This window comes from Phoxinus phoxinus (assembly GCF_949152265.1).
Source record: "Phoxinus phoxinus genome assembly, chromosome: 6".
Classification (NCBI taxonomy): domain Eukaryota; kingdom Metazoa; phylum Chordata; class Actinopteri; order Cypriniformes; family Leuciscidae; genus Phoxinus; species Phoxinus phoxinus.
The window spans coordinates 34,094,670-34,114,860 of NC_136881.1; the positions used below are offsets into that span (position 1 = coordinate 34,094,670).

Consider the following 20,191-nt stretch of genomic DNA (forward strand, 5'->3'; position numbering starts at 1 on the left):
CAAGCATCACAGCTGCCAAATGGGCATGTCTGATTGTGACATTGTCATTATTATGTAATCAAATTCATTATTGCTACAGGAATATCTATAAATATTTGTATATCAATACAACTGTAGGCACTGTTTTGACAGTAAGCCACTTTTTATTGTCTACATTTACATGTGGACAATATATTTATGTTTTAGCCATTTAATAGCCTACAATAACTAATCTTTAATAAAAGCAGACCTGCTGACTGCCAACAGGTTTTTATGTAAACCACGCACTCAAACTAACGTGCAGGGTTACATAAGAAACGTATGAGACGGAGCAAACTTCCCTCGTGTTTGGATGACCAACCACTGACTGCAGGAGGCGTGACGCGCGCATTCTAGCACAGATAAAACCACCAAAGTCTTCGGTCAGGAGCGCGCATTTCGGACACTTTAGTCAAAGGTTATAAGTGTATGGATTATAACTCGAAGCGATACATTTTTAGACTGCTGCGCCATTAAAAAAAGTGTGATACTTATTCCTATATTATTAATTTACTTGACTAAATAGTCCATATGGCTCGTTTCCTAAGCACGGACGACAAGTGTGCTGTTTTACATTTATCACGTCTGCATCTGGACGACTTGAACTTGGATCATCTCGCGGACAGTAAAAGAAAACAAATCCAGCAGCTGCATCTCACTTACAATCGTTTATCGTTTCTTCCACCTTCCGTTTGTTTTCTATCTAACCTGGAATATCTGGATATGAGCAATAATGCGCTCACGTTCATACCAGATGACTTTATGCGACTTAAAAACCTAAAGACGTTTGTGGCAAAGAACAATCTTCTGAACGAGTTCTCGTTCCCTAAGGAGTTTGAGTGCATGCAGGTGGAAACTCTGAATATGAGTGGAAACAGGTTTGAGGATATTCCCATACAGTTTCTAAAAATGACCACACTACAGTCCCTGTCACTTGGAGGAAACCGATTGAAGAACATCCCTTCAGAAATAGAGAACCTGATCAGGTATGGGATTGTTTGTTTCTATTGCTTTAGGACAAAATAAAGAACAGTGTTCTACTGTGTGGGAAATGGCTCACAGTCCGCAGCTGTCCTGGGGAACGACGACCCTATATAATAAGAGATAAGCTATATGAGAGAGAGAGAGAGAGAGAGAGAGAGAGAGAGAGAGAGAGAGAGAGAGAGAGAGAGAGAGAGAGATACTGTAGCCTATCTGTTGATGGCTGTTGAGAGCCAGACAGACTCAGGTCTGACCCGGTCAGTGTTGTTACAAAACTAAACAGAATGAATTCCAAGGCCTGGGGCTGGTTGGGGTGCTTTTGGGTAAAATATTAACCAATAGATTAAAAGAACGAAGCTAGGGCCTACTCTTAGACAAATAATTATGACATAACACAACTGACTGTTTACTCTGAAGTTAATGATCTCTGCTTTCATTCATAGAAAGCTAAAATTAGATCTTCCCGTTTCATCATTACATTGCAAAATTTTTACTTCTCGGTATTTAGATGAAATATGAACTCCCCATCAAGGCATTCTAGGTGTATATGACTTTCTTCTTTCAGCCAAACACAGTTATATTAAATAATATCCTGGCTCTTCCCAGCTTTGTAGTTTTTGAAGCTCCAAAAAGCGCATCCATCCATAATAAAAGTAATCCATTCGACGTTAGTGGGTTAATAAATGCCTTCTAAAGTGAAGTCACTTATAGTCATATTCACCTAGGATGGCTTGAGGGTGAGCAAATTATGGGATAATATTTGGGTGAAGAAATATTCCTTTAACTTTTGACCTCTGCTGTAGTCTAGAGATGCTGTATTTGGGAGGGAACCTCATCTCCTCCATCCCACCTGAAGTGGCTAACCTCACCAGTCTGAGATACCTGGTTCTGTGTGACAATCGCATCCAAAGCATACCGCCCCAACTCAACAAGTGAGGTCTTTTGTTACTTATTCTCTGTATGTTGTAAAGACAAAGCAGTGAGGTTATTTATTTTAATGTTATCATCTGATTTCTCTCCTTGCAGACTACACTCCCTGCTCTCTCTCAGTCTCCACAACAACCTGCTGACCTTCCTCCCTCGTGAGATCCTCAGCCTCGTCCACTTGCAGGAGCTCAGTCTCCGTGGAAATCCTCTTGTTGTGCGCTTCATCAAGGACATGACCTACGACCCTCCATCACTTATAGAGCTAGCAGGACGCACGGTCAAGTCCCAGAACCTTCCGTTCCGCTCGTGTGACCTACCGTCCAATCTGATCCATTATTTAAACCTGGCTAGCGAATGTCCCAACCCAAAGTGTGCAGGTAGGGGAGCACAATAACACTGTATAATCTGTGAAAAAGTGACATATTTAAAAAAAAACGGTCTTATCAAAACTAAATCTTGCAAGATACCACTACTTTAAGCCACATAATGCATTGTGGGTTCAGTACCTTTTAAACTTTAGAATAAAAAATTTAGATGACTACAAAAACTTTATTTCATAATTTTAACATTAAACATTATATCTTAACCCTTTATTTTCTTTAAAAAAGCCAAAATCGACATTACGGCGGGGCACGTACAATGGAAGTGAATGGGACAATTTCTGAGCGATTTAAAAGCAAAATGTGCTTATAATTTTAAAAATGCACTTATATATATTTCTCTGTTAAAACAGGATTTTTTTTGAAAGAAACAAGTGAGAAAGCATTGCTTATGCACGTTGAAAACTTTGAAAACAAATAATGCAATTTTCTTAGCTTTTTGTTCAAAATGTTGAAACTTACTCACATTTAAGTGCATCATAAAAAAAGAATGCATGAAGGTACAGTAGAATCAAATGTTGTTGTTTTTTAAACGCTGGCGGTGAAATAGTTAACTTGCATGTTGTTTGTGTCCTGTGACTAAACTGACTGAGAATTTGTGATTTGTGATTGAATTTAAAAATGTACAGATTTGCCCCATTGACAGATTTATACTTTTTTTTTTTTTTTCTTCAGAAAATGACATTTGTTTTTGTGATAATCAATAGTATGCCACAAATGCTGTTGACCAATGCTGTTATTACTTTCTAAGTTGACAAAAGGCATATTTTTATCGTTGTCTTTAACATTTTGAATATTTGTCCACCTCTTGACACTTTTTCCATATCTCTCTCATCATGCCCTTCAGGTGTTTACTTCGACTCGTGTGTGAGGCACATCAAGTTTGTGGATTTCTGTGGGAAGTACCGCCTGCCGCTCATGCATTACCTCTGTTCCCCGCAGTGTTCCTCTCCCTGCAGCTCAAACCCACAGAGCGACGCAGAGTCCGAGGAGGAGAACAGTGTCCCCGCAGACAGACTCCAGAGAGTACTGCTGGGATAGGACAGACCTCCAATCTGTCACAGGACTTCCATTAAACGCTTCATTTCAACATTTAGAAATGTTTTAGTGACTCAACAAAAAAAGCACTGGCTATATAGTTTAACTGTGATTAAAAGAGGTAGGTTCGAACTGTAAATCAAGTTTATTAGGTTTAAAGGGATAGTTCATTCAAAAAATGAAAATTCTGTCATCATGTTCTCACCCTCATGTCATTCCAAACTCATGTATACATTTTTTGGATGACTTCAGAAGACTTTTTATACTATATATAATCAAATGAATGACTATTAATGTTTTTGTGTGTTTTGGAGAGTTCTGTTTATGTTCAGTGGAGGCCAAAAGCAAACTGACATGAAGGGTGAGAAACGAATGAAAATTGCGAACTATTCCTTCCTTAGAACTTGAGAACGTTAGCATCTGAAAACGTTAGCATCTTGCCTAAAACAGTATTTCAAGTGGGTCAAAGCAAAGCCTACTGGCAAATAGAGAACACATTGACTGCTTTGCACTTCTGGAAAATGTGATCAATACGTGAACAGTTACTCTTTGACCTCTTCTTTGTATTGACTGTTAATCTGCCCTAACTCTTCTGTCCAAAGGTCAGGTTATGGACTATGATGGCTACTTCACACAGTTCGGGAATTTATGTAAAGCTGTCATCCATGACACAACTTTGAAAATAGTTACATGCTAAAGAACACTTTTTTTTTTTGTATTTTGTCTTGTATTCAGAAGTTTGACTAGCGAAAAGGTTTCAGATCAGTATTAAGCAGTAGTGTTTACTGTCTCTAAAAGAGCTCATAATGGCCCTAATAACAATAAAACATAGATACACTACACCTTAATGATAACTTATCTGCTGTGTGTGTTTCTCATCAGCAATAGTCGTCGTTTCAGCCAGTCTGACTATTAGATCATATACAGTGATGATAGTTTTAACAGTATTGCACAATGTGGATGGCTTTGTCTGAGGGTCTGGGTCAGTCAGTTCACATCAATATCTGACAGTTGCATTTATGGCCAATTTCAATGCACTCTTCTAGCAACTCGGCTATCACTCTTACTGCAAATAACAGTCTTCTATCACGGTTTACGATCTTACAGTGACATGACACAAATTGCGACACCTCTCCATCTCTCTCTGGGCAGATTTACAAAAGAATCTCAAAGGTAGGATGACTATGAGCAGAGCTTTACAGGTCTGAAATTTTAATGCACATATAAATAGTTTTTATAAACTAAATTAAGAAATGAAGTAAGTATCCATGCTGTAAAAAAATATCTGGTCTAACTGGTATGTTAGCTGGTTTTAAAGAGGTTCTATTAGCATGGCCAAATTGGGAGACCTGCAAGCTTTTCAGAAGGAAAGATCCCTAGGGCCTAGCTAGTCCATATTTCAAGACTCGTGGATGGTAAAGGAGAAAAATGGCCTAACCATTTTTTATCTCACGAATTGTTATCTCACTTTACAATGTTTCTCAAGAGCAAGACCCGAGTCTAATGTAGGCTATAAGTGCTCTATTAAAGATTACGAGTGTATTTTGGATAATGTTCTATATCGAATGTTTTGGGTGGAGGTGATTGTCATACTCTCTGCTTCGTCAATAGTCTTAAAGAGTAGCCTACTCATAGCACTCAGCGCTCCCTGGTGGTCTAGTGGTTAGGATTCGGCGCTCTCACCGCCGCGGCCCGGGTTCGATTCCCGGTCAGGGAACAAAAGTTTTCTTTCAAAACTCAACGTGGAGACAAGATCTTGCTATCTTCTGAAAATTATGTGTAACGTACTACGTACGCACTATGTTGCACTAAAATATTTAATCCTCACTCTATTTGACTTTCTGTCATAAACTTAGATAATTTTTTATGTAGGCTATATATATATAATATTATAATAAGTTATAAATAAGTATTTGCATATTATATGAGCATTCATAATAATTTTGTTTCTATATGAATTAAAGGAGATTAGAAATGTAGATTAGACAATTAGAAATAAAACAAAACATCTGTAATCTAACAATCGTTTTTCAACTAAAACAATTTATTTATACTGTTATAATTATACTCTATTTTGGGCCTTAAATGTCTATAATATTGAACCATTTAAAACATATACGTATTTGTTAATGTATTTATATGTGATGTTGGAGAATGGCTCTGATAAATTAGGAAAAAGTTTGCTTGTTAAAGGGATAGTTCATCCAAAAATGAAAAGTCGGTCATCATTTACGAATATGGGTAACCACCAGGCCAGGCCCCATTGACTTCCATTGTAACCTATGGGGAAAAATGTATCAATATTATCAATAACATTATCAAATAATAATGATAATATCAATAATATTTTCAAATAAACTATACATTTCATCAATATTATAATATCAATATCTTCTGACAGAATTTTAATTTGTGGGTGAACTATCCCTTTAAACACATCCAGGCACTTAAGCTAATTAATATTCATGAAGCAAACGTAGCTCCTTCCTATGTGCGCAGTGAGTCAACTGCGCAAAGAGCGGAAATACACAAACATGACACCGTGAGTTAAACAGACTCCAGGGTTTCTCAGTTTCTATTCCCGCATCATCAAGTAAAACAAGTTAAGTTGAACTAATCTCACCTCGGAAGCACGGAGAGTCCCTGTCGTCGTGTTTATGTTTCGCGGTGGTTCACTTTGTGTTGTCAGCGATGTCTGATGGCTTTGAATGATCCGGGAGGTGCTGATGCTGATGCTGAAGAGCCGCCGTCTATGCTGTGGGGTCTGGACCCCGTGTTCTCCGCATATTCCAGACTCTACATTACTGACATCCTACAGATGAAAGAGTCTAGACAAGTACCTGGTAACGTAAAATACAGCCGTTAACCCTTGGCCCTTCTGTTTATTGGATGTATCTTTATCTACACAGAAATAATAGAGATAAGTATTGATAAATAAAACCAAAGCTTTTCTAAATATTTGATATACTGCAACATAATGTTTTGCATGAGCTACTTGTTTTTTTGTTAGCTGCTGTTTTTAAAATAGATAATGCATAGATATTAGAAGGCCCTGTACTTTACTTTTACTGTTACCAAATTCCACATTTGACACATGTCTTGTAGGAGTTTATTTCTACAAGAATCACCCATTCTTCCAGGTGGATGTACTGGGCACGGTTGTTTACAAGCGGGAGAGAGAAGATTTCTACTGTTATGGAGGTCTGGGAAAAACATTATTTCTGCATTATCACCTTTTTTTAATGTCCTATAAACATCAACTTTTTAGTAAGGCATTTTATTGAGCTGTATTTTGTGATAAACTAATAAACTAACAAATAAACTAATCAAATGTTATCATCATCAAAGATTTTATACACATTAAAAAATGCATAACTAGTTCTGTTGCAAATGTTTTGTCTTATCACATGTTGCACCTGGTCTTACTATTGCTTGTCTGTTTTTCCTTTTACACATAGTGGATGATAGTACTGGTGTCATAAATTGTCTTTGTTGGAAAGATGAGAAATGGAGGGATCAAGGAGAACCGACTAAATGTACGTCTTCGACACTACGTTAGTAACATTAACATTTCACATCAATTCAGTGCAATTACAGAAATATATATTTTGAATATACACTACTGTTCACAAATTTGGGGTTAGTAAGATATATATATATATATATATATATATATATATATATATATATATATATATATATATTTAAAGCAGTCTCTTATGCTTGCCAAAGCATTTATTTTTTTATAAAAAATGCAGTACACATATTAATATTGTGAAATATTATTACAATGTAAAATAACTGCTTTGTATTTGAATATGTTCTAAAGTTTAATTTATTCCTGGCATATCAAAGCTGAATTTTCAGCATCATTACTCCAGTCTTCAGTATCACATGATCATTCAGAAATTCTAATATGCTGATTTGCTGCTCAGGAAACATTTATTATTATTATCAATGTCGAAAACATTGCTGTTTAAAAAACAAATTAAAGAACGTTGCTGCCTAATATTTTTGTGGGTATCGTAACAATTTTTTTAAAGTAGTCCCTGATGAATAAAAAGTAAAATAAAACCGCATATTACAGTCATTTTTTATCAATTGCATTCTTTCTGAATAAAAGTATTAATACTTTTTTTTTAATTAGCTGACCCCAAACTTTTGAACAGTAGTGTGTCAAAGATATTTAAAAGCCTGAAAGTGAAAATGAAAATAATGTTTTCACTGCTGTAAATATTTAATCAGCAAAAAAAAATGTCTTAGTACAATCTTTGAATTATTTTTAAGCAAGGCAGTTGTAGATGTTGTAGAAATTCTGATGCATAAGGAATATTAATCCAGTAGGTGTGCTAATCCAGTGCTAATGTCAATAGGCAGAGATCCTAGCGGATCCTCCAGAGGCTTTAACATTGAAGACGAACTCAAGCGACTGAAGGAGGCTGAGAGGCAGAGCACCGAGCTGGAGATCGGAGACCTGCTGAGGATACGAGGGACGGTCAAAACCTCCAGGGATGCGCGGGAGATCAAGGCCACCTGCTTCTGTAAGTGAAACGTTAAGAGATTTAGATGCACATAATATCTCTGTTTAATCATTTAGAGTGAGCTTGCTTGCAGAACACATGGTTATTTTGCTGTAATCATCACTCTGTAGTTGTTTGTGTGTGTGTGTGTGTGTGTGTGCGTTTAGATAAAGTCAGTGACCCTGTGATGGCAGTGCAGATCTCGCATATGCTGGAAATGCCTCGGCTGTACAGAAAGTGCTATGATGAGCCGTTCCAGATGCCGAGTGATGACCTGGGCGGCACAGAGTGAGTCACACAGAATCATTGACATCGGTTATTTTACATGACATCGTTTACGTCTTACACCTCCAGTGACATTCACCTAATTGTGTTAGAGGGAAAAAATGCATGCAGCCCTTTTTGCATGCATTTTTATGTGAGATATATGCATGATATAAAAATATAATAATAACACACACACATATATATATATATATATATATATATATATATATATATTTATATATATATATATATATATTTGTGTGTGCAAAAGTCTTAAGCACCCCCCCCCCCTCCAAAAAAGTACCCCCCTCCAAAAGTACCCCCCCCCCCTCCAAAAAAAAAAAAAAAAGGTTTTAAGCCTGTTATTTATATATAGTTTACATTTCCAAACATTCCTTTTGCCATTAATTGTAATAATCCAGTGAGATTTTTGTATGCACAAGGAGTCTGACAACAGCCGGTATGATCCACACGTCACGTCATCGAGAACAGAAAAAACTGAGACGAGAAAATAATCCAGAAGAACTTTGGCAACGGCTCCAAGACACTTGAATACATTGGTTTTTTTTTTTTGCATACAAAAATCTCACTGGACTATGGATGTAAACTGATATTTACTACTGACACACTACAGCAAAAAAAAATATAAATAACTGGCTTAAAACCAGTTTTTTTGTGTGTGTGAAAATACTAACGTGCCTGAGAGTATAAAAAATGCCTCCATTTTTTTTTTGTTCCAAGCTTGGGAACAAAAGCATCTGAAATGTAATGTCTCGAGTCAGACCTCAAATTTGAAATGTAGGGCCTACTTGTGAAACACATCAAACATGCTTTCTGTGCTTTTCAATTTTATTTACAGAGCAGGTGGTTCCTCGCATTTCCACTATTTGCTCTCTCGGTCAGTTCTCACCCTTAAAGAGTTCCTCTTAGAGAAAGAGGTGGCCAGGTTTCGTCCTTATGATGTCGAGTTCCTCTTACATCCACTGATCCAAACTTCTTCAGCAGAACAGGTACTGGGCCTGACCTTTACCTCCATTACACTCGATAGAGTATGTTTCATGTCTTTCCTTCACTGTCCGGTACCAATAAAGCTAAAAAATGCCACTATGCAAAAGATGAATGCACAAGCCTACCAAAGTAAACTGTCCTTGTTCAATGTCACTACTCTTGGCTGGAGTATATCAGGATATGAGCGCCAGGGATAACTCGTGGGCACGGCAGGGAGGATGTGTTGTGCTGTTTGATGGCAGCATGGAGTAATCGTCTGTAACATTTTATGAGATGCAGCTAGTCTGGAGATAGATTCAAGGACAGCCGCATACGGTGATGAGAGAGAAGTATGCTAATGAGAAGCCTGTCGATATCTTCGTTAGTAATCAAACGAGAACGTGCATGGAGTGTGCGTTTCATTTAGGCATTCTTTATTTGTTAAAAGGAGCTGAAATGGTAATTTCGAATGGTGCAGCACAGAAATGTGATTCATTGTTTGGGTGACTCATCGTTTCATTTCTTATTTTGCCTGAAGGAGTCGGATCAGCACAGAACGTCATTGGCTACGCAAATCCGAAAACTTCTGAAAGAGACCCTGAGCGTCCTCCAGGATGAGGGACAAATATTTCGCAAAATGCGGACCCAGGATGAAGTCTACAATGTATGTGCACAGTGCATACACATACACATACACATACACATACAGACGCCTGTGAGAGAGAGAGAGAGAGAGAGAGAGAGAGAGAGAGAGAGAGAGAGAGAGAGAGAGAGAGAGAGAGAGAACAGCAGTGGTTAATGTTATCTCAAGAGACTCTTAACAAAATTAAAGGGATAATGAGTAATATTCGCTTCCTACACACTACTTTTAGGTCTGAATAGGGTTTGTACCCTTAGGATTTTAAAAGAGGATTATATTAAAAATGCTTTTTCAGATATTCCCTTTCATGTAGTGTGTAAAGCTGCTTGGTAATATAAAAGGTCTGCAAAGTTTCAAAGATCAGATCAGCAACTTGACTTCACAGACCTACGTAGGTTTGTAACAAATTTGCATAATGCCAACGTCTACTTTAATCCGCCCTCAAACACTGTAGTTGTAGCCGAGGCCTGGTCGAGTTTGGTTTGTGTTGTCGAGAAGACACTGTTTGCCACAAATCCACTTTGCATGCACTTCCAAAGGATGAGGACTCGGGCTCGAATTGATACGGACTGGGCCATCTGACCAATCAGAGCAGAGTAGGCTCTCAGAAAAAAGGGGTTTATAGAGACCGGATCCTTTATCGAACTGTTTCAGATACTGTGAGAAAGGAGGTCATGCTGCAATGTATATTATGATTAAATTCAAGTGTTTTTTGACCTTGGATGCATGCAAACCTATTGTTGGAGACCTTCAAAGCAAAAATAGCACAATAGGGGCACTTTAATGTGGTTTAACCACAACTAAAATATAATTTCTAAAACTACTTTAGAATGTAATTATATTTGTATTACCTTGGCTGCTTTAGGTAACAGAACAAGACAAAGATCTTCACACAGCGATCAAGGACATTTTACGAGAGGATACCAAGCGGGAAAAATGTGAGTTTTTTTAAATACTAGTTGTGTATGCATATAATATTATTTCACTCAGTACTTGATTTTGGTTGGTCAAGCACTACATTTTCGGTTCAAATTATTTTGTATAATAATGTATAACTATGTAATTGATGGTTGTCCCATGCGGTCACATAAGACTTTTCAGTATTTATTTATTTATTATATATATTTATTCTTCATTATTATATTATTTTATAATTAAACAGTGTGCTGAGTGGGATCATATACAAGCAGGTGGCCATTATTTCAAAATAAAACCTGACCCAAATATGAGTAGAGGACCCTCATGTTGCTTTTTTTTTTTTTTTTTTTTTTTTGCAGATGCTGAGAAAGGATGCCATGTCCTGCATATTTTGTCCAGCATGAGGCAGCGCTACAGCCAGAACCTGAGTCGAGAGGTGCTGGAAGTTGCTCTGACATTCTTAGAGTGCAAAAGTGACATAATAAGCACAACAGAAGCCCACTACATTGTTTTGTAGCATCATTTTAAAATGAGCAAAGTGTTCAAATCAATCATGAAGAAAGATTGTAAACCGTGACATAACCCTTTTTTAATATAAATCATTAAAGTTATCTAATGGCTTTTTGTTTCCTTACATGTTGCTTTTTATGGTTGAATGAAAATATACAGATATATTTGCTTCAGCATTGTTCTTAATACAGAAATTGTCTCTTTAATTGGCTGACATAAACATTTGAGATCTCCTGAATATTTTTACTGTTTAACCTTTACTTTTGGCACAAAATTGGAGCGCGACAGATCTAGTTCCCTTTCACTTTAATTATATAGAAACGAGTGGATATTATGGATATTCCTTGATATTCTTCAAAATAAAACTAAATAAAAATAAAAATTTTGTGTTTCAAGGAAGAACGTCATACATAGTTGGTACAATATGATAATGAGGGCGAGTAAGTGATTCGTTTTGGATACAAATGGGTCGTTTAAAACAGTAGTTACACTCAATGGCCATAAGAGGTCGCTGTGAGCAAATATATATCACCGTCCGCGAGCACATCTTTATCTGCGCGTTCAGGTATGCTAATTTGCGGTATGAGTAACGGAAATCACGTCTCACACTGTCCTTGATAATCTTAGATTATGGAATAGATTCGCAGCAGACCATATGCTTTTTTTGTTTGTTGTTCCATTTACACTATGCAAAAAATGCATTCATAATTAAACGTTTATCAAATGACTGTTCATATCTAGCATATGACATGGTTTTGTTATAGATACTCTATTGCAATGTTTTCCCTCACAATAAACAAACTGAATTTAAAGAAACAAACAATGCATGCTCTGTAAAATCCAGCCATTGTCTCTTTTACGAAGGAAGACAATGATATCAACACAACACTCGTTTCCCCCCGCTGTAGAGGCTCTTAAACTGCAACAGAGTCCTTGTCAAGAAGCCCATCCCCATTGCCCAAATATCCCAGACCAGTGTGTGCGCGCGCTTCCTGCCGAATGGACTTCGCGGTGAATGCGCCCCGGCCTTTATGACGCGCGCCGCTCACGTTTGAGGAGAACCCCCAGACTTCAACGACACTACTGTAGTCCACACAAAGAAGACGCGCTCGTTCCCTTATGACGCGTCGATCCGGATTCCAGAATGACACTCTAGAACGCGTCTCGATTCGAATTCGGCTGGAACGCGGCGGTTCGAGAATCCGCTCTGCGCTGTGAGAGAAATGGATACGAGCATGTTCGTTTCCTGCAGGCGGATATAAGTTTAGCCTCATTTATTTCTCGATCTTCACATCTACATTACGTCTAAGGGGAATAAACGGACTGATTAAACTGACGGGCCGGGGTGCAAAAACCGTTCGCTTTCATTGTGAAGAAGAACTGCGATTTTACTCGTGCAAACGTCTTCGTGACTGTCCGTTTGTTCAGTCGCTGTCTGATTACCAACGGTGCTTCTGAAGCCTCCGTTTTCACAATGCAGTTTCGGACAGTTTTGGATGTAAAAGTGGTGGATGTGGAGAAGAGGAGGAATCCATCCAAACATTACGTGAGTTGGCTACCTATTCACCTTGCGTCCTTCTCGAACCTGATGCTGAGACAGGGCTACAGAAAGACGCATCTGGATAACGATAAAGAACATTTCTGCAACATTATAGACACGAATACGTTTTGAGCCGATTCTGTTTTGTCCTCTGAAAAGTCTGGTACATATGAATGGGGGTTACAGAGATAAAGAAACAACAAATAAATAAATAAAGGAGAAGAATGACCTCAGAATGGAGTCTCACTTGGACTCACTATTAATTATTCACTTAATTTGGCAAATTAATTTGTAGATTTTCATTTATTGTTTGAAACAACCCGTTAGCTATATAATTATTAAAGCATGAATGACTTTAGATCTACAACATATTATTCATTTTACAATATTCAAATGCAAATGAAATAAGCCAATCGTTGCAGCAGGTAGTAGCCTATCAGTTGTAGAATGACCAATAACAGTCTGATCATTTTTGTGTGTGTGAAAATGGCAAGAAAAAAAAAAGATATATTGTTTCTTACTCCGTTATGCAGAATGAATAGTTACATTAACATAAATACATTTTGATCAAATGTTTCAAAACTATGTCTTATGAAAAAATAATGCACCTCACTAATGATTCTGAGGAACTGATCAATGACGTGCGTGTTTTGGTCACAAGTGATTGTACTTTCTGTCACACTCCCTTTTCAAGCAATTCAGGCTCACAACTTCAATGACGGATTTGGGGGTTTAGTGGCTTGAAAGAAGTGACCATATATGGCTGGAGTAGAAGCATATGTATTTCCTGCAAAAGATGGACTGTGGGGTTTGTATTAAATATTTATGATACGACTTCTTGCAAGCATACGCTAGACGATATAGATTAGCTTCAGACTAGTTATACATAAATGATATAGGCTGGATTTGGGACATTTTTGACAGGCTAATATAAAACCATGCCCCATTCCAGAGTTCAACTTCATTACAAATTACAGTGCAATTTCAGTGCAAATTGATTTTAAAAGTACAGTTTGATACTATTTGTTTTTGTCTTTGGCATGTCCACCCTTTTTTGTATGACCAGTGTAGGCTAACTCCACAAATTATCATGTTTTCCAGCATGATTTTAGAATGAACCCAAAGAGCATCTTATGGTTATTATGGTTAATGTTACCAATTATCTATTTCTATTAGTGACCTAATTAGCGCAATATTTCTTGATTTTTCATTCCTTTTATGCTACAAATATAAGTTTAACTTGTCGTAAAATCGGAGAAACCCCATTTAAACAGTAGCCAGTGAATCAAATATTCGGTCGTTCTTTAACAACAGTATACATTTTAACATCCAAATCAGCCCTTGACATTCATCAGTGGTTGTGGCTTTTTGTTTTAAAGAGCTTCTTCAACATGGGCCCATTGTCTCTAAATCTCCTAACCACCGAGAGCTACAGAACTGTTCTCAGATCAGCATTAGTGCAACATCCTCCCCCATAACTCTCACTGGAGTCATTTGCTTAGCCATAGATTCACTGCATTCTCTCCCTGGAGAGAGAGACTTTCTGAATATGCACGGCCCTATCCCACAGGCTTCTACGTTCTCTGGAAAGAGAGTAAAAAAAAAAGAAAGGCAGTTGTTCAGTCTCATTAGTAATGTTTGTCAAACAGCTGGGTATGCTTTCCTTTCGAGAGATGGAGAAAAGGAGGAGGGGGAAATGTGAACCCGCATGCCCTTGTTTTAATCCCCAGAAGCAACCCGACTTCCTCTCTTTGAATGGAAGCTTGGCTGTATTTAAACCAAGTGCAAAAAACTCTTTTCCTTCACACACAAGACAACGTTCTTTCTGCCCTTTACTTTGATCCGGGGATGCATCGGTAGGATGATAAAGAGTGTACTCACAACCGCTCCGGAAAAGAAGTGCAGGTTTGTCATCATTAGTCAGCTGAGAGTTTGAAGTAGAGTAAAAATAGGGGATCATACGATGGAAAATGTCATGCTTTTCCAGACAGGAAGTGAGCAACTGAAACACTCCTCCGAAGGTGGACAGAATTGGTTCTATTATGCCTTTGTGGGAATCGTGTGTGTGTGTGTGTGAGACATGTTTTCTCACACACTCACTTCATTAGTGAGCACTGGTTCCCAACAGAGCCCCACATGTCTCAAATGTGTTTGTGTGTGTGAACGTTACACGACGCCGCCTTGAGGCTCTCCCCAGACAATCTGCTGTCTTGTCAGCTTTTTGTGTGTGACACATTTCCTTAGCGGTTTCCATCTGTTAAATCATAGGCCACTACAAAACGTCCATGCCACAACATGCCATGAATCCTGATCGTTTGCCCGGTGTAATGGCTATTAAAACACTTATTCTGCACAAAAAGGGACTAAAGCCATGATTGTTACGTCTCTCTCTCTCTCTCTCTCTCTCTCTCTCTCTCTCTCTCTCTCTCTCTCTCGGTAACTGGACTCTCTTATGAATGCATGTACGGCCTGATTGTGTTCGGCTGAAAGAAGAGAGTCATATACACCTAGAAAGGCTTGAGGGTGAGTAAATTATTGGATAGTTTTGGGTGAAATATTCCTTTAAGGCAATCCATTGTTTTCTTTAAAGAAGGAAGAAGAGAATTAAATTGGGCCAATTTGTGAAGTTTTTTAAAGCAGACACATGTCCTTTGATTTTATTAAAGGACTTGCCCTAATTCTTCTGTTAAAACGTGTGTATTATTAGAGCTGTAAAGATGTTCTCTTGGGTTTTATGGTTGTTTTAAGGATGTAGGCGTTACGTTGTCATGACAATGAAGTTGTAAAGTTGCATATAAACTACTGCTAAAAGTTTTTAGAAATGTTTTTGCATTTAAAAATACTCAAGGCTGTTTTTATTCGATCAAAAATACAGTAAAAACGGGAATGCTGTAAAATATTGTTACAATTTAAAATAACTGTTTTCCATTTGAATATATTTAAAAACGTAATTGACAACAGTGATGTCAAAGCTGAATTTTCCGCATCATTACGCCAGTCTTCAGTGTCACATGATCCTTTAGAAATCATTCTGATTATTATTAATGTTGAAAACAGTTCCATTTTTGTTACTGTCACGTTTGATCAATTTAATGCATCCTTTATAATTTAAAAGTATTAATTTATTTAAAAAACTCAAATTTTTGAATAGCAGTGTACACAGAAAAGATTGATAAGCAATTTAAAAAAAAATACAGCTGTCATGTTAATATGCACATTATTTACGCATTACGAACGAATGAACGGTTTCAGATTTATCAAATTCACCTCCATTGTAAGTGCCTCAGTAACCCAGATTTTTAGTTTTCGGGTGAACTATGCCTTTAAACCCCCCTCCCTCCATATCCCACACATCCTATTCCGGCGCTCACATACGTTGATGCACTGATGAATGACTCCTGCTGCATCCTGCCTGTCTTTAATTTCCACGTTTTCATTTCCCCTCCTCTTCGCTTGTTCCTTGTCCAACATGACATCTCGGAGCACTAAAGCTCATTGCTCCTTTCCGTAGAGTTACTGTCTCCCTGCCGCCAGTTGCGAAGCAAATGCTATTGCTTTCAGTGCAGCTTGATTACATCATAGAGAACAAATGATGCCAGAGCTGCCGGTGACAACATGTGTGGGCAGAAAGCGAAGGCCCTGCCACAGTCGAGCGGCCTTCATGGGAAACGGCTTCCTCTCTCGCCGTAACTAATGATGGCGTCACCCGTAAGGAGAAATGATCCTGCCAAGGGCTTTCCTGGGATACTTTATCAGAATTGTATCATATTTTCCAGTGCATTTGATACATTCTAATGGTTTTCTGTTGTTCAACAGCTGAAGCTTGAATTACGTGAACTAATGATGTGTTTGTTTATGATGCTTTGTTTAGCTTTTTATTGTCTGGGACACTGGGTCTGGCTCTCTCAACGGGCTCTATGATGAAAGATGAGATTGTTGAGGGGGTTTGAAAGGCCACGTAGGTGTAATGGAGCTGAAAAATAGCAGTAAAATGTTCCTTCTCTGACAGGTTTGTCTACACACCACCAGTTACAACATTCAGTAGACGCGTAAGATCTTGCGGAGGCGACTGGCTGTTCGCTCCTAGTTTAAGTGTCTGACTTCCAATAGTAATAATCAGAAGTCAGTTGATTATATTTGGCTGTTTTCTGATTACCGGTTTGTTAAGGCCATTGCACACTGAGTCCAAAATTCGCATCCGAAATTTTCGCACGTTAAAAAATAAATATGACCTCACGTTATGTCAATCACGCTTGCACACTGCCTCCGAAACTTTCGTCCGTCATAAACAAAATCGAAACGGGTTCGATTTTCTGCTTTTTTCGCATCCGTAACAAGCATTTTGAATGGTGTTTGAATGGTGCTTTGACAATTCAGAGCCACCCAATCACAAATACGAAAAAACGCATACGAAGATTTCGGACTCAGTGTGCAATGGCCTTTACAGTTCATGAATTTAAACGTCCTTGTCAGTGGACAATTAGACCTTCAGATTGACTCCATAGCAGGTTTCATTTGGCCAAGGACTGCCCAGAGGTCGTCTGTCATGTAAAGCAACCAATCACAGGTCGTTTTGTTCCACGTCATGTTTAGGGACGTGAAAATGTAACGCCGATGTCCCTACAATAACAGACCGGTGTGTAAAACTCTTGGACGTATTTTAAAGAGACTTGACGCAAACTTCACATACTTTAAAAAAATCCAGCGTTTAGTTGATCCTGATATGCTCTCATTGTCACAGTTGTAAACACGGCGGGGTTCTTCCATGACGGGGTTTGGCATCACTGCATTTTTGCTTCCAGGCAGAGCATTAAAGAACGCGATACACACGTCTTCCAGACATCCTGTAGAGTTCAACCAATCAGATGACAACTTCCAAAATCCTGAGGTGTTTCCAGTTAAGTGTGCCGTATGCATCAGACGTTCCTGGCCGTGACGTCTGAGGCTGAGACAAATGGACAATAAAAGTTCTACTTTTACAATAAACACACACTATATTAAAGCAGCATTTAACTTTGTTATTTAAATGCTAGCAATTCACCACATCCTTTTAAAACAGCCTCTTTGCACCCATTTCTACGGAGCACATGACATGCGGGTGTATCTTGGCCACAAATCTACAGTTCTTGACTTGCTAATATGTAAACATGTTTAAATTCGTTCCCTCATTTTAAGTAAATTGTGTGACTTTAGTGACGATATAATAATTTATTCCCTCGTGTTAAAGGAGCATCTTCTTTAGGAGCGGAAATCTTGACCACGATAATTTGTTCCCTTGTTTTACTAAATTGTGGTCACATTGTAATAATTCGTTCCATTACTTTAGTTTAATCAAAACGAGGGAACAAATTAGTTCAATGTGGACCCGTTTTTTGAAATATTGAGGGAACAAATTCTTAATTCATGGCCACGATTGAACTAAAACGAGAAAATGATGTAATTTGTGGCCATATATATACATTATATATATATATTTTTTGTCCGCATGTCATGTGCGGGGCTCCGTACATTTAATTTTGACAGGATCACTTAAGATCAGACTGAAACAATCAGGAATAAAGTTCAGTCTTTCCACATGTGGGATTGTTCTGGAGGGGCAGAGTGGAAGGTGCTACACAATATCCGATGCACAATTGTGGCCAAAGGTTGTGACGCTGACAGGTTTATGTATACGCTGAGTTGACACTTTTTCATCTGCACTTCTTCAGGATACATGGTCCTCTCTAGTTCCACTTCCTGTAGAGCATCCCTTTCCGGAAGCTGGAATGTGCTTAGTATGTAGGTATCGGGGTGAAAGAGGTGAAGAGGGGTGACCAGTGACACCGGCAAACTGGAAATGACCACAACAAAATGCAAAGGAAGTGAGCGAATGAGTGTCAAATAGGTTTATGTTCTTTGGATCATTGTTGATCACAGTGCTCAGTGAGGAGGTTCAGAAAGCTATACCTTTCATCTTTTGCTCTCTCTAGCCTCGATCTACATACTGTTTAATTAATGATTTACAAGATCATCACTTCCTGGGGGAGATTCCCTTTCCAGAATCCCATTACCAGTGGTCCTGGCTGCAGTTACGCAGCTTAAACTGCGCAGTAAATGGTCACCCCTTGAGACCTAGAGCTATTGCCTAAGTTGCTGTGATAGTTTGTGGGTCTTCGTTTGGGTCAGTGTTGTTGTTTGGGTCAGTGTTGTTGTTTGGGAAAATGTATTTTCCCGCTATAGAGAAGAATATTTTTTTTTTCTAAATATGCATCTGTCACAGGTTTCAATAATTATTTTGTAGGAAATTGGTTAAATGTAGATAAAATTATCTGGAACTTTTCACCACCACACAAAAAAGGCATTTCTTACTGATTATTTTTGTCTTGTTTCTAGTCCAAATATCTAAAAATTCTTAAATCAAGATGCGTTTACTAGACAAGTAAAATTACATAAGATATTGTTTCGTTTTCAAAAAAAAAAAAAAACACCTTCTTACACCGTTGGCAGATAATTTTGCTTGTTTTAAGTAAAAAAAATTAGATCCTAGAGACATAATATCTTTTGCCATTTTACTTGAATAGCAAATGCATCTTGATTTTAGTTGAATTTCAGATATTTGGATTGGAAACAAAACAAAAATACTAAGTAAGAAAAGCATTACTTTTGCAGTGTGTGCAGTTTGTCTGTGAATCTAATCCATTGTTTTTGTACATTTATTTGAGTACACAAATAAAACAGCGTTCTCAACCATTTGACTTTGTAATGTGATTGATATTTGGGTGGAATTTTTATCAATTGGGCATTGACACATGTTCTCTATATATTTGACAAATGGTTCAGAGTTGGGTCTTTAATGAAAGATTGCATTTTATTTTATTGATTTATTAATTAAATAATATAGATTTTTTAAATTAATTGTTATTTAATCTATTTTAAGTAATTTAATATTTAATCATTTGAAATGAGATTAATTGACAAACGTTTTAAAGATCTTAAACTACTTGCTCAGCATTCAAGTTTGAGATCTCTATAATGAACGAAATGCCTTTTTGTGGCTATGAATGGACTATGGTTGGAAATATGGTAGATGGATAATCTTTTATGTGTCTCTTGAAATAGTCTCCTTAGGCGGGGTTTACTTCAGTGGTGAGGCCTGTACTTTTAAGCCCCACCAAGACTTAAAGCTTAAACACTCCTCATCCTTTTCTTTAAGACAAATCTGAAGACAAGACGACTGCTATTCAGTAAGTTTCTCTGGCTTTACTTTTCGCTGTCTATTCGAAAAGATGCAAGCACTTGTTATTTAGAAACATGTTCTTCGGTTCGTCTGCTGATACTAACTCAATGCATGATTTTAAGGAAAGCTTTGGTTTTTGATGAAATGCAGAGTTTTGCCTTCCAAGACACTTCCTGTTCCTGTGATCAGAGTGTTTGGGCTGACGGAAGTTTTTCATCAGTGGATGATGTGCTTTGTTTGCTGCAATAC

At 37.8% G+C, this 20,191-nt stretch overlaps 3 protein-coding genes across 9 annotated transcripts in view; all 3 read left to right on the forward strand.

Annotated features, from left to right (window-relative positions):
* Window positions 1-87: 87 nt before the first annotated feature.
* On the forward strand, window positions 88-4,941 carry lrrc58a (leucine rich repeat containing 58a). Its single transcript, XM_079616757.1, has 4 exons — window positions 88-1,004; window positions 1,803-1,931; window positions 2,026-2,303; window positions 3,154-4,941. The coding sequence occupies exons 1-4, from the start codon at window positions 550-552 to the stop codon at window positions 3,345-3,347; spliced, it is 1,056 nt and encodes a 351-aa protein (XP_079472883.1). The 5' UTR covers window positions 88-549; the 3' UTR covers window positions 3,348-4,941.
* Window positions 4,942-5,826: 885 nt separating this feature from the next.
* stn1 (STN1 subunit of CST complex) lies at window positions 5,827-11,995 on the forward strand. 2 transcript variants are annotated; one of them, XM_079614766.1, is made up of 9 exons: window positions 5,827-6,187; window positions 6,450-6,545; window positions 6,803-6,898; window positions 7,718-7,885; window positions 8,032-8,152; window positions 8,991-9,141; window positions 9,657-9,782; window positions 10,624-10,696; window positions 11,036-11,504. In XM_079614766.1, exons 1-9 carry the CDS (start codon window positions 6,043-6,045, stop codon window positions 11,191-11,193), a joined length of 1,134 nt encoding a protein of 377 aa, XP_079470892.1. In that variant the 5' UTR covers window positions 5,827-6,042; the 3' UTR covers window positions 11,194-11,504. The 2 variants fall into 2 exon arrangements, with proteins under 2 accessions (XP_079470892.1, XP_079470893.1); XM_079614767.1 differs by having other exon boundaries at window positions 5,832-6,187; window positions 6,803-6,880; window positions 11,036-11,995.
* Window positions 11,996-12,160: 165 nt separating this feature from the next.
* Window positions 12,161-20,191, forward strand: part of sh3pxd2aa (SH3 and PX domains 2Aa) — a 107,438-nt gene continuing 99,407 nt past the window's right edge. For all 6 annotated transcript variants that reach the window (XM_079614726.1, XM_079614728.1, XM_079614725.1 and 3 more), the window contains exon 1: window positions 12,161-12,732. In XM_079614726.1, coding sequence (XP_079470852.1) covers window positions 12,661-12,732 — 72 coding nt within the window. In that variant the 5' untranslated portion in view covers window positions 12,161-12,660. The remainder of the gene's footprint in view (window positions 12,733-20,191) is intronic.

What these genes read in the sequence shown, in the direction of transcription:
- lrrc58a (XM_079616757.1), top strand. Translation starts at nt 550, where the DNA reads ATGGCTCGTTTCCTAAGCACGGACGACAAGTGTGCTGTTTTACATTTA. An exon ending in ATACCGCCCCAACTCAACAA is followed by an intron (nt 1,932 to 2,025) that starts GTGAGGTCTTTT and finishes CTCTCCTTGCAG; the next exon opens with ACTACACTCCCTGCTCTCTC. An exon ending in TCCCAACCCAAAGTGTGCAG is followed by an intron (nt 2,304 to 3,153) that starts GTAGGGGAGCAC and finishes CATGCCCTTCAG; the next exon opens with GTGTTTACTTCGACTCGTGT.
- stn1 (XM_079614766.1), top strand. Translation starts at nt 6,043, where the DNA reads ATGGCTTTGAATGATCCGGGAGGTGCTGATGCTGATGCTGAAGAGCCG. An exon ending in AAACTTCTTCAGCAGAACAG is followed by an intron (nt 9,142 to 9,656) that starts GTACTGGGCCTG and finishes TTTTGCCTGAAG; the next exon opens with GAGTCGGATCAGCACAGAAC. An exon ending in CCCAGGATGAAGTCTACAAT is followed by an intron (nt 9,783 to 10,623) that starts GTATGTGCACAG and finishes TGGCTGCTTTAG; the next exon opens with GTAACAGAACAAGACAAAGA.